This window comes from Lucilia cuprina, chromosome 6 (assembly GCF_022045245.1).
Source record: "Lucilia cuprina isolate Lc7/37 chromosome 6, ASM2204524v1, whole genome shotgun sequence".
In the NCBI taxonomy this organism is placed as follows: domain Eukaryota; kingdom Metazoa; phylum Arthropoda; class Insecta; order Diptera; family Calliphoridae; genus Lucilia; species Lucilia cuprina.
The window spans coordinates 54094841-54107460 of NC_060954.1; the positions used below are offsets into that span (position 1 = coordinate 54094841).

General features: G+C 26.7%; 2 protein-coding genes and 1 long non-coding RNA gene across 3 annotated transcripts; 1 reads left to right on the forward strand and 2 right to left on the reverse strand.

Annotated features, from left to right (window-relative positions):
• Window positions 1-3429: 3429 nt before the first annotated feature.
• Window positions 3430-3780, reverse strand: LOC124420719. The gene is made up of 2 exons (XR_006941322.1): window positions 3563-3780; window positions 3430-3475 (listed from the first exon to the last, which is right to left on the reverse strand). It is a non-coding gene; the product is annotated as an uncharacterized LOC124420719 (long non-coding RNA).
• Window positions 3781-5554: 1774 nt separating this feature from the next.
• LOC111678166 (receptor expression-enhancing protein 5) lies at window positions 5555-9429 on the forward strand. Its single transcript, XM_023439427.2, has 4 exons — window positions 5555-5732; window positions 5895-6127; window positions 8681-8780; window positions 9026-9429. The coding sequence occupies exons 1-4, from the start codon at window positions 5669-5671 to the stop codon at window positions 9097-9099; spliced, it is 471 nt and encodes a 156-aa protein (XP_023295195.1). The 5' UTR covers window positions 5555-5668; the 3' UTR covers window positions 9100-9429.
• A 1612-nt stretch (window positions 9430-11041) lies between these two features.
• LOC111678203 (probable 28S ribosomal protein S16, mitochondrial) lies at window positions 11042-11747 on the reverse strand. The gene is made up of 2 exons (XM_023439467.2): window positions 11491-11747; window positions 11042-11433 (listed from the first exon to the last, which is right to left on the reverse strand). Exons 1-2 carry the CDS (start codon window positions 11614-11616, stop codon window positions 11149-11151), a joined length of 411 nt encoding a protein of 136 aa, XP_023295235.1. The 5' UTR covers window positions 11617-11747; the 3' UTR covers window positions 11042-11148.
• Between the last annotated feature and the right edge of the window lie 873 nt (window positions 11748-12620).

Genomic DNA, 12620 nt, shown 5'->3' on the forward strand with positions numbered 1-12620 from the left:
TATCTATCTATCTATCTATCTTTCTATCTATCTATCTATCTATCTATCTATCTATCTATCTATCTATCTATCTATCTATCTATCTATCTATCTATCAATCTATCTATCCGTATACGTTTTTCGAGTTTCGGGACTTTACTTTAGAAAAAGTTTCTCTAAATAGATCATTCTTTGTTTTTTTTTTAATTCGCTGACTAACACATTACACTAATAATGATAAATATAGAAAAAAATAAAAAAATGTAAATCACTTTTCAATAATTTTAATTTGTATTTAGTTATTTTTAGTACAACTCAAAAAAACTGTAGTTAACGGTAAAAGCAATTCGTAAGATATCGTTTCAATGAGGTTTTATATTTTTCTAATAGAAAGGAGCAGGATGTATTCTTTTCAGACAATTAATACCAACTATCTCTATGAGTACACTGTAATTAATAGAATTTTAATAGAAACTTAATCAGAAACTTAACCAGAAATTAATGCTGATTGGCGGCGGCTAGTGATCAAACTCAGGCCGGAAAATTTTCATCATATAAAATCTATTAGTTATTATAGAACTTTTTGTTGTCTAGTGTTATTTATACAGCATTTTTAGCGCAAACACATTGCAACAAATATACATGTATATAAAATACGTGTTCAAATGAATTCCATAGTTCTACCACAATGAAACAGACAACGTGTAGTTTATAAAAACGACAATGATTAGCAAAATTGTAACTTCAATCAAACGCTATTGTAATATCTGAAACATTGAAGAAATATGTACTTAAGATTAAAACTTACCAATACCAAATTTAATTAAGGCCACATAACGACGATGTTCTCGTTCTTGTAGCTCTTTTCGATGAAATAAATAATCCCAAATCCACATTTGATATTAGTTATTAACGACAATAAAACTTTATATTCTAATACTAATAAATGCAAATAATTGTTTGTTGTTTTGTGAACAAGTGAAAAAAACGTCACAATTTTAATTGTTATAAACAAAAATAGACAACTTGGAGGCAATAGAAACACATCACCGTAATAAAATGCAAAAAAAAAAAATTAACAAAAGATTTACACACGCATAAACATACACACACACACACGCCTGAGTAAGCAAAATTTATACTAAACGTTAAAAGAAAAATATAAATGAAAAAGATGGAAAAAATACAACAATTATATCATGAATTTATTTATTATGGAAAAAACAACTTTTAGTTTTTTTTAATTTTTTCCTGTTTGTTATTACTATTTTGTATAATTTGAGGGTTTGTTTTAAATTTATTTGAAAAAAAAAGAAACTTATTAATGAAGCACAGAAATACACGTTTAATTTGGAAGACCCGTATGAAACTAAGAGCAATTTTCTCTTTTACTTTTGTTGTCTTATACGTCAAAATAAAAACGTAAACAAAGAAATATGTTAAAAGAAAAAAAACACTGGAGAGAGTAATGTACTTACATATATAATAGAAAAGAGAAGTGGGTTGGCTGGCTGGCAAATGTGGATGATAGGTACTTTTAATATATAAACAAAAGGTGATAAAACTGTTGTTTTAACAAAGAGATCAAATTTTTAGATTCAGGTTAAAGTACCAGAATAAACAATTAATTAACAATTAATTAAATGTTATTATTTGTAATGTTAAGTAAAAGTAAGAAGTAGTAAGAGACACGTGTCGCTGCTACAACAACAATAAGCCATTTGTTTTCTCCAGGAATGAACTAACAGCCACAGAAAAACTGTTTGCGACTAGTTGATCGTCGCTTCGGAACGTAACAATTCTTACTCGACCAAAGATTATCAATTCAATGACGGATGCAACAACCAAAAATCGTTCCTAAGACAATCGGGTTTTCGCACCGAAACGACTCGGAGTCCAACGAACAACGACCAATGATTTTCAACCCAGCCACACCGACTTTACATGTTTCGCTGCTACAACAACAACCCAAAGTATTTTTCTACAGAAATGAACAAACAGCCACAGTAAAACTGTGCCCAACCTGTTGATCGTCGCTTCAGAACGAACCGAATCTTACTCGACCAAAGATTATCATTTCAATAACGAATGCAACAACCTAAAATTGTTCCTACGACAATCGATGTTTCGCACCGAAACGACTCGGAGTCCAACGAACAACGACCAAGGATTTTCAACCCAGCCACACCGACTTTACACGTGTCTCTGTTACAACAACAACCCAAAGTTTTTTCTACAGAAATAAACTATCAGCCACAGTAAAACTTTCGACGATAAGTTGATAGTCGCTTCGAAACGTAACGAATCTTACTCGGCCAAAGATTGTCATATCAACAACAGATGTATCAAACAAAAATGTTTCTTCAACCTAAGTCGAACTGTCAAAAAAAAACAACAATCAGGTTTTGTTAAGTAAAACTCTTGTTCAAAAAGAAAAATTGGACATGACTCCTAAGAAATATCCTATTTATGTAACTACATTGTACATATTTGACCACAAAGGATAACAATAAGTTGAATACCAACAAAGTTTTAAACAAAGTTCCAAAAAACAATATTTTTCCCAAGACCTATAATACTCTTACTCATAAGCTATTTAGCTGTTTTACAATGTCCAAAGGCCTCTTAACAACAAACTAAATACTAGATAAGAGAAACAAATAACAAAAAGAAATAACATACAAAACGAATATGTTTTTTTGCTAATGATAAGCCGGCAAAATAAATGCAAAGAAATTCGAAACAATAAACAACTATACGACTACGTCAAGATATTAAAATATGATGAAAAATATTTTTGCTCTACCACGAATAAGTCAATTTGTTGCCGAGGTTATTTTATATACATATACATATGTATATAATTTGTTATAATCGATGCACTAGTTAACAAACAAACTGAAAAGAAGAACAAACATAAAGAATGTATAGATTATATGGATGCCGCCACGTAGTACTACCGTGCGTGGCAATATTTTATTATAGCGTTTATTTTTTGGTTGTTGTTTTTTGTCAATAGAATAATGAATATGCATATGTACATACATACATACATATATATGTTTAGCAGGCGGCTGATACTTAGTAGACGTTAAAATTAAACATTTTAATATATCGTTGTATTTGATTTATATAGTATATAAAAATGTGTGTGACTATTTCTCCTGCTGTTTTATGACAACTAATGTGATGAAAAAAACTGTCAGACGGCACTCATACCCTTGCAAAGTTTTTTTTTTTATAAAAATGACGTAAACCTTTTATAAAATTCCTTTTCTTTCCTTTTGCTTATAAATCAAGTTATTAAAAGAAAAATAACACTTACCCAAAAACAAATAGATTCTTGGAACATTGGTTTTTTCTTCAATCATTTCGAATCCTTTATACCAGGGTTTAGATTTGTCGTTCAACGACTTGTCCAAAGAAACCTTATATTCGTCCCATTTTTGCTGAAAATTAGCCAATTGTGCTGCCATTTTTGCTTGTTTCTTGATGTCTGAATAATAAAACCAATTTGTTTATGAAATCCAAACTTCGCCAAAATATTAACTTTACTTTTAAATTTTCACACTTGTTTGCTTACCTTTTTTTGTTAGAAGAGTGTATGAATTTTTTTAAGAAAATACCTAATTTATAGCCACTAACAATTTTCTGTCTTCGGTTTTCCTGAGAGTTTTGGATAAAGATGAGTTCAAAGTCAATGTGACGTTTAAAAATAAAAAAATAATTTTTCTAATAACACAATGCTGTTAACTTAGCTACTTTTTCTTTGAAAACAAGCGATTTTGTAAAATAGTTTATCGTTGCAATTCCAGCGATTTCAAATATCATATCTACATAGGGTTCTATAAATCGACTTTCGAACAATCGACTTTTTGTCGAAAAAAGTCGAAAAGTCGAAGTCGACTATTTTGTTCCAATAAAGTCGATAACTCGACTATCGTCTATGAAAAAAGTCGAAAAGTCGACTTTGTAAATAAAAGTCGAAAAGTCGACTTTGTAAATAAATGTCGAAAAGTCGACTTTGTAAATAAAAGTCGGAAAGTCGAATAGTCGGAAAGAGTCAAAAAAAAGTCGAAAAAAGTCGAAAAAAGTCGAAAAAAGTCGGAAAAAGTCGAAAGAAGTCGAAAAATTCGGAAAAAGTCGAAAAGTCAAAAAAACTCAAAAAATTGCAACAAATAGAAAAAATATAAATAAAATTTTTTTATTAATAATAATAAAAAATAATAATAATAATAAATAATAATAATATTAATAATAATATAATGTTAAATGGCAACATTATAAATTTACGCTTCTGGCAACTTTAAAATTATTAACTCCGGTTGGAAAAAGTCGAAAAAAGTCGGAAAGTCGAAAAAAGTCGAAAAGTCAAAAAAAGTCGACTATTTATAAAATATTAAAAGTCGAAAAATCGATTTTTAATTAAATGAAAAAAGTCGAAAAATCGACTTTTAACTAAATGCAAAAAGTCGAAAAGTCAACTTTTCATAAAATGCAAAAAGTCGAAATGTCGACTTTTCATAAAATGCAAAAAGTCGAAAAGTCGACTTTTCATAAAATGCAAAAAGTCTAAGAGTCGACTTTTCGTTTCAACTATAGAACCCTACTTCTTAAACGATTATGGAACAATCGACAATGTGTTTAAAAGTCGACTATGTGCCGGTCTACACTGATAAACTTTTTTGGGGAAATTTTGTTTTTGTGTGAGAGAATGCAAGTACATCCTAACAAAATGGATAGACAGAAAGATAGATAGATAGATAGATAGATAGATAGATAGATAGATAGATAGATAGATAGATAGATAGATAGATAGATAGATAGATAGATAGATAGATAGATAGATAGATAGACAGATAGATAGATAAATAGATAGATAGATAGATAGATAGATAGATAGATAGATAGATAGATAGATAGATAGATAGATAGATAGATAGATAGATAGATAGATAGATATGCAGATAACTAGATACCTAGGGGTATCATATCTATATATTTTGTATCAGTGTTATAAATAATGAAATTAATTACAAAATATTCGAAGCCTTTCCCTTTTCAAATTAGACATTATTAAACATACAGTGACAAAAAATATTATACAACCAAAAGTTTCACTTATAAGCAACCTAAATAAAATTATTTTAAAAACTAAATGCCTATAACTACAGTCAATATAAATAAATTGTAACAATTAATAAATATATTATATAATTAACTTTATAATTATCTTATACAATAGTCAACATATTAAAACTTCTTGTGCCCACAACAATCACACAACACTGTACATGACATTTACATGAGTCGTCTGTACGTTCATACGTAGCTACACATATTCCTCTGTACATATGTATTGCATTAGACCAAGAGCTAAATTTTAAATTTAGAAATATATTTATTCTCTAACAAGAAAAAAAACCACAAGTTATTAAGGGTTCGACGAAAACGAACGAACTTTTAAGTGTTTAATAACTAAAGTATGTAGTACAAGAGGAACAAGACTACAATAATCATTGGATTTTTTTTTTTTTTTTAATTTCTTTATTATTACTCTATAAAATTTCATTTGTGGAAGAGATCTTGATCTTGAACTGTTTAAAGAAATAAAAGAAATTAAATAAATTTGTTAAATTATATTAAAAACCTATAATTTATATAGAAAAAGAAAAGTAAATTTTAAATAATGTTTGAGCAATTAACGGCAAAATTAGTGCAAATTATTAAAGATTATCCCGCAGTACAATATGGTAATTTAGTTTTTTAAAAAAATGGGAAAACATTAAAAAAAGTTTATAATAATTGTATAATTTTTATGATTCCTCATGGAATATAATTCAAACAACTTTAAAATACGAAATTTTTTTAAATTTATTTAACAATTTTAATGTTTTTTTTTTTTGTGATTTTAGGTGCCGCCGCTTTCTGCGCTTTATATTTGGTCTTCGGTTATGGAGCTCAACTTTTATGTAACATTATTGGTGTTGTATATCCAGCCTACATTTCCATACATGCCATTGAATCCAGCACTAAATTGGATGATACCAAATGGCTTACCTATTGGGTGACCTATGGCATTATGTCGATCATTGAATATTTCTCAGGCGTTTTAACCTCCGTCATTCCCTTCTATTGGTTGATAAAGGTAATTTAAATAAAATTTTTCATGAAATTTTCTAAAAAAGGGAAATTTCCGAAATTTTTTTATAAAAAAGAGAAATTTTAGAAAATTTTGTATAAAAAAGGAAATTTGTAAAAAATTTGGTATAAAAACGGAATTTTCCTAAAATTTCATATAAAAAGGGAAATTTTCGAAAATTTGCTATAAAAAAGGGAATTTTCAAAATTTTTTTATAAAAAATGGGATATTTTGCATGATTTCTTAAAAAAAAAGTAGATTTTTAGAAAAAATTCTCTTAAAAAGTTGAATTTTTAAAGAAAAAATTTATAAAAAGTGGAATTTCGGAAAAATTTCTATAAAAGGGGTATTTTTTTTACAAAAATACTATAAAAAAGTGTATTTTTTACAAAATTTCTATTAAAGGGAATTTTTCCAAGGATTCTTATGAAAAAGGGAATTTTACAAAAAAAAAATTCTTTAAAAATGAAAATTTTGTATAAATTTCATATAAAAAGGGAATTTTGCAAAAAATTTCTATAAAAGGGAAATTTTGCAAAAAATTCTTACAAAAAGGAAAATTTTGCAAAAAATTCCTATAAAAAAGGAAATTTGCTAAAATTTCCTATAAAAAGGGATTTTTGCTGAAATTTGCTATAAAGAAGGGATTTTTGCGAAAATTTCCTATAAAGAAGGAAATTTTACGAAAATTTCCTATAAAAAGGGGAATTTTACGAAAATATCCTATAAAAAGAGGAATTTTGCAAAAATTTCCTATAAAGAAGGGAATTTTGCAAAAATTTCCTATAAAGAAAGGAATTTTACGAAAATTTCCTATAAAGAAAGGAATTTTACGAAAATTTCCTATAAAGAAGGGAATTTTATGAAAATTTCCTTCAAAGAAGGGAATTTTACGAAAATTTCCTTTAAAGAAGGGAATTTTGCAAAAATTTCCTATAAAAAAGGAAATTTTTGCAAAATTCCCTTCTTTATAAAAAGAGGAATTTTGCAAAAATTTCCTATAAAGAAAAAATTTTGCAAAAATTTCCTATAAAGAAAGGAATTTTACGAAAATTTCCTATAAAGAAAGGAATTTTACGAAAATTTCCTATAAAGAAGGGAATTTTACGAAAATTTCCTTTAAAGAAGGGAATTTTACGAAAATTTCCTTTAAAGAAGGGAATTTTACGAAAATTTCCTTTAAAGAAAGGAAATTTACGAAAATTTCCTTTAAAGAAGGGAATTTTGCAAAAATTTCCTATAAAAAAGGAAATTTTGCAAAAATTTCCTATAAAGAAGGAAATTTTGCAAAAATTTCCCTTAAAGAAGGAAATTTTGCAAAAATTTCCCTTAAAGAAGGAAATTTTGCAAAAATTTCCCTTAAATAAGGAAATTTTGCAAAAATTTCCCTTAAATAAGAAAATTTTGCAAAAATTTCCCTTAAGTAAGGAAATTTTGCAAAAATTTCCTATAAAGAAGGGAATTTTGCATAAATTTCCTATAAAGAAGGGAATTTTGCAAAAATTTCCTGTAAAGAAGGGAATTTTGCAAAAATTTCCTGTAAAGAAGGAAATTTTGCAAAAATTTCCTATAAAGAAGGGAATTTAGCAAAAATTTCCTATAAAGAAGGGAATTTTGCAAAAATTTCCTATAAAGAAGGGAATTTTACAAAAATTTCCTATAAAGGAAGGAATTTTGCAAAAATTTCCTATAAAGAAGGAAATTTTGCAAAAATTTCCTATAAAGAAGGGAATTTTGTAAAAATTTCCTATAAAGAAGGGAATTTTGCGAAAATTTCCTATAATGAAGGGAATTTTTCAAAAATTTCCTATAAAGAGGGGAATTTTGCAAAAATTTCCTATAAAGAAGGAAATTTTACAAAAATTTCCTATAAAGAAGGGAATTTTGCAAAAATTTCCTGTAAAGAAGGGAATTTTGCGAAAATTTCCTATAATGAAGGGAATTTTGCGAAAATTTCCTATAATAAAGGGAATTTTTCAAAAATTTCCTATAATGAAGGGAATTTTTCAAAAATTTCCTATAAAGAGGGGAATTTTGCAAAGATTTCCTATAAAGAAAGAAATTTTACAAAAATTTCTTATAAATAAGGAATTCTTTGCAAAAATTTCCTATAAAGAAGGGAATTTTACAAAAATTTCCTGTAAAGAAGGAAATTTTGCAAAAATTTTCTGTAAAGAAGGGAATTTTGTAAAAATTTCCTATAAAGAAGGGAATTTTGCAAAAATTTCCTATAAAAAGGGGAATTATACAAAAATTTCCTATAAAGCAGGGAAATTTGCAAAAATTTCATATAAAAAAGGGAATTTTGCAAAAATTTCCTATAAAGAAGGGAATTTTGCAAAAAAAAATTCATATAAAGAGGGGAATTTTGCAAAGATTTCCTATAAAGAAGGAAATTTTGTAAAAATTTCCTATAAAAAAGGGAATTTTGCAAAAATTTTATAGAAAAGGGGAAATTTACAAAAATTTCCTATAAAAAAGGGAATTATGCTAAAAATTACTTGCAAAAGGAAAATTACCTTTAGTTGCAAATAAATTAATCTATTTTTTACATTTTAGTGCATTTTCTTGGTCTGGTGTATGTTGCCCATGGAACAAAATGGTTCTTATGTCATTTACAACCGTGTCATTCGTCCACATTTCCTTAAACATCATCAAGGTGAGTTTAGTTTTTTATCTAAAATATTTATTTGTTCATTATTATCATTTTATTTAAAGAATGAAATTAAGTGACATAATTTGTAAAAAAATATCAAGTTTCCATTATATTTGAAAAAAATAAAGCAATTCAAATTTAAAAAGAGGGTAAGGAAGGAGAGAGACATTGTTTTCAGTTTCTTTAAAAACATATTTTAATAAACTTCTTTAATAAATATCTCTTTTTTTCTGTTATTTTTCTTTTAGCTGTTGACTCTGCGTTAGATAATGTTATTGGACAAGCCAAGAAAAACATTAGCTCAGTTTTGAAATCTGATTAATTATGAGTGTTTCTCACGTCAACACAACACAACACACTCTCATACATGCATCTCTTAAAGTCCTATCAACAAACATAGTTAAGAAGCATTTCCACAATTAAAAACAAACAAAAAAAAAAACATCTTGAAAACAACAACTACAACATTAAGAAAGTGATGTTTTTCATTTCTTTAATCTTTGGTGGTGGTGGTCATGTAGGTGACGGCGACTTCACAAGGAGCACACAATTTATTCGGAACAAAAAGAAACAAAAAAAAAACATCTTTAGTGTTATTTATTTTTTAATTATATAAATGTGTCTTCGTGATTAAACCTAAATTAGAATTGTATACTTGAGTATATTTTTAAATTTTGCAAGTTTCTTAAAAAAGGACTTCTATGATTTACATTTTTTTTAATTTAATTATAAAAAAAATCTATATATTTTTAATTTGCCAACATATTATTATAATAGAGTATGTTCGAAAAGAAAAACAGAAATTTTTAAATAAAATAAAACTAAAAAAAAAAGAACAGAAATAATTGTTAAATAAAATCATCTAATAATGTTAAAAAAAATTAAATCTTCAAAAAATGAGTTTTCACTTTTAGAAAGGAAATTTTTATGATAATTTCCCATAAAAAAGGATATTTAAAGATATTTTCTATAAAGGGAATTTTGCAAAAGATTTCTGAAAAAAATTGCACGATTTTCTTATAAAAAGAGAATTTTGTAAAAATTTCCTGTAAAATGTGAAATTTGTGAAAATTTTCCATAAAATGTGAATTTTGTGAAAATTTTCCATAAAATGGGAATTTTGAGAAAATTTCCTATAAAATGGGAATTTTATGAAAATTTCCTATAAGATGGGAATTTTGTGAAAATTTTCTATAAAATGGGAATTTTGTGAAAATTTCCTATAAAAAGAGAATTTTGTAAAAAATTTCCTATAAGATGGGAATTTTGTTAAAATTTCCCATAAAAAGAGAGTTTTGTGAGAATTTCCTATAAAAAGAGAATTTTGTAAAAAATTTCCAATAAAAAGAGAATTTTGTAAAAAAGTTCCTATAAAATGAGAATTTTGTAAAAATTTCCAATAAAATGGGAATTTTGTGAAAATTTCCTGTAAAATGAGAATTTTGTGAAAATTTCCTATAAAATGGGAATTTTGTGAAAATTTCCTATATAATGGGAATTTTGTGAAAATTTTCTATAAAATGGGAATTTTGTGAAAATTTCCTATAAAATGGGAATTTTGTGAAAATTTTCTATAAAAGGAGTTTTGTGAAATTTTCCTATTAAAAGAGAATTTTGTAAAAATTTCCTGTAAAATGTGAATTTTGTGAAAATTTCCTAAAAAATGAGAATTTTGTAAAAATTTCCTATAAAATGTGAATTTTGTGAAAATTTCCTAAAAAATGAGAATTTTGTAAACAATTTCCTATAAAATGAGAATTTTGTAAAAATTTCCTATAAAATGGGAATTTTGTGAAAATTTCCTATAAAATGAGAATTTTGTAAAAATTTCCTATAAAATGGGAATTTTGAGAAAATTTCCTATAAAATAGGAATTTTGTGAAAATTTCCTATAAAATGGGAATTTTGTGAAAATTTCCTATAAAATGGGAATTTTGTGAAAATTTCCTATAAAATGGGAATTTTGTGAAAATTTCCTACAAAAAGGGAATTTTGTGAAAATTTCCTATAAAAAGAGAATCCTGTGAAAATATTCTATAAAAAGAGAATTTTTTAAAAAAATTTCTATAAAATGAGAATTTTGAAAAAATTTCCTAAACCACCTAAATCTCACTTTTGCTTAAATACAACTTATTTTCTAATATGCATTACGCTGTTACTACCATGAGTTTTAGTTGGTCTTTTGTTTGCTGCAAAAACATTTAATACTTCTTCTCCGCTTTGCACATTCAATTAGATCCCAATATTCACTAGAAATTTCATAATTTCGAAAACATATTGAACTTGTACAATTTATTTTAACAAATTTGTTAACCAATAATTAATTATCTAAGAAAGAAAACTTATACTTATGATTAAAACAAAACATCATTTAATTTTCCATTTTAACTGGACCCTCTGCTCCTTCACTATTGCCTTCACCGGCAGCTGCTTTTTGGCGATTACGCCAGGCTGTCATATAAGTGCGAGGATGAATGGGCAAGAGACCAGCTATGCCCAATAGCTCAGCGGCTGGTGTTGACATATGAGCACCGTTGCCCAACCAAAAACGTATACGTTCAAAATTAAACGATACCAAACGTTCGTTGTGTTCATTAGGCATGGGATCATAAGTACCAACTTGTTCTATAACAGGTTGATGCTGATTTTTACGACGCTGTAATTACAGAAATAAATTGTAATTTTCTTTAAAGAAATACTTAAAATAATTTACCTCCATAACCACAATGTGATAGAATGGCCGGTTAGTGCAGCCTTGTCTCACAAAACGTATAATTTTTGCAGATCTCTTATAAAAGCGGCCAATGCCACTAGCTGGTGATAGTGGAGCAATATTCATTTTGCAATATTAAATAGCAACTTTAAACAATTTATATTAATTTCACAGAAAATTTTATAAATTTCCAAAAATATTGTCAAGTGTTATGAAAAACGTTAAAATCAGCTGATCTCAAAGTCAATAAAAATGAAAAACGACGGCGTTTGCTATTAAGAGGGCAGTGTCAGCGTTTTATGGTTGGCTAGGCGGGTAATAAAACGAATCAGACAAATGATAGTTAATAAATAAGCGATTTAAATCTTGGCAACTATGAAAATATAGAAATTATTTTATAATAAATAAAGATAAATTTAATATTTTGTTGAAATTTGTTATATATACAGTTATAAACATATAACGGTAAATGTGTTATTAATGTAACCCCGATCTGATTCATATAATAATATCTAAAATGTATTTTAAAGATTTATCTAATAATTTAAAGGCCTTTTTCTACCGACTCCTTTTAGTGTAATATTTAAAATTATAATTACAACTCTGTTCCCGTTTATCAAATGCATAGAAAAGGGACAACTATTATCATTACTGAAAATATACTCACACTACTCATTCGATAAGTAACCTTTAGTTTTACAACACTAAACAACCATATTGAAGTGCGTTTCTCAGCGCATTTTGCAGGTTTGTGAATATTCTCTGTAAATTTTTATTAAATTAAACAGGAAAATAAGTGTTTTTAAATAAAAACTTTAACGAAAACATGAAATTTAGACAACATTAAATAAATGTGTAATAAAATTTCACATAAAAGTGCATTAAAATGTGATAAAATTAAAAAAGAAAAATTTGCAATTAAAGAAAATTTGACTAGTTTCGGTGGTAGTAGAAAACCAGTCATTCGCATTTTTCGCTTACAGAGAAGAAAAAAAGAAAAGAATTTGTTTTATTTAATAGCGTGGAAGAAGAAAGATGATTTTGTTTAAGGTTCGAGTGGGAGTGTGAGAGGGAGAAATGTATATATGTAATTTCATAAGAATGAAAAATTATGTGGTGCAAAGAAAAAA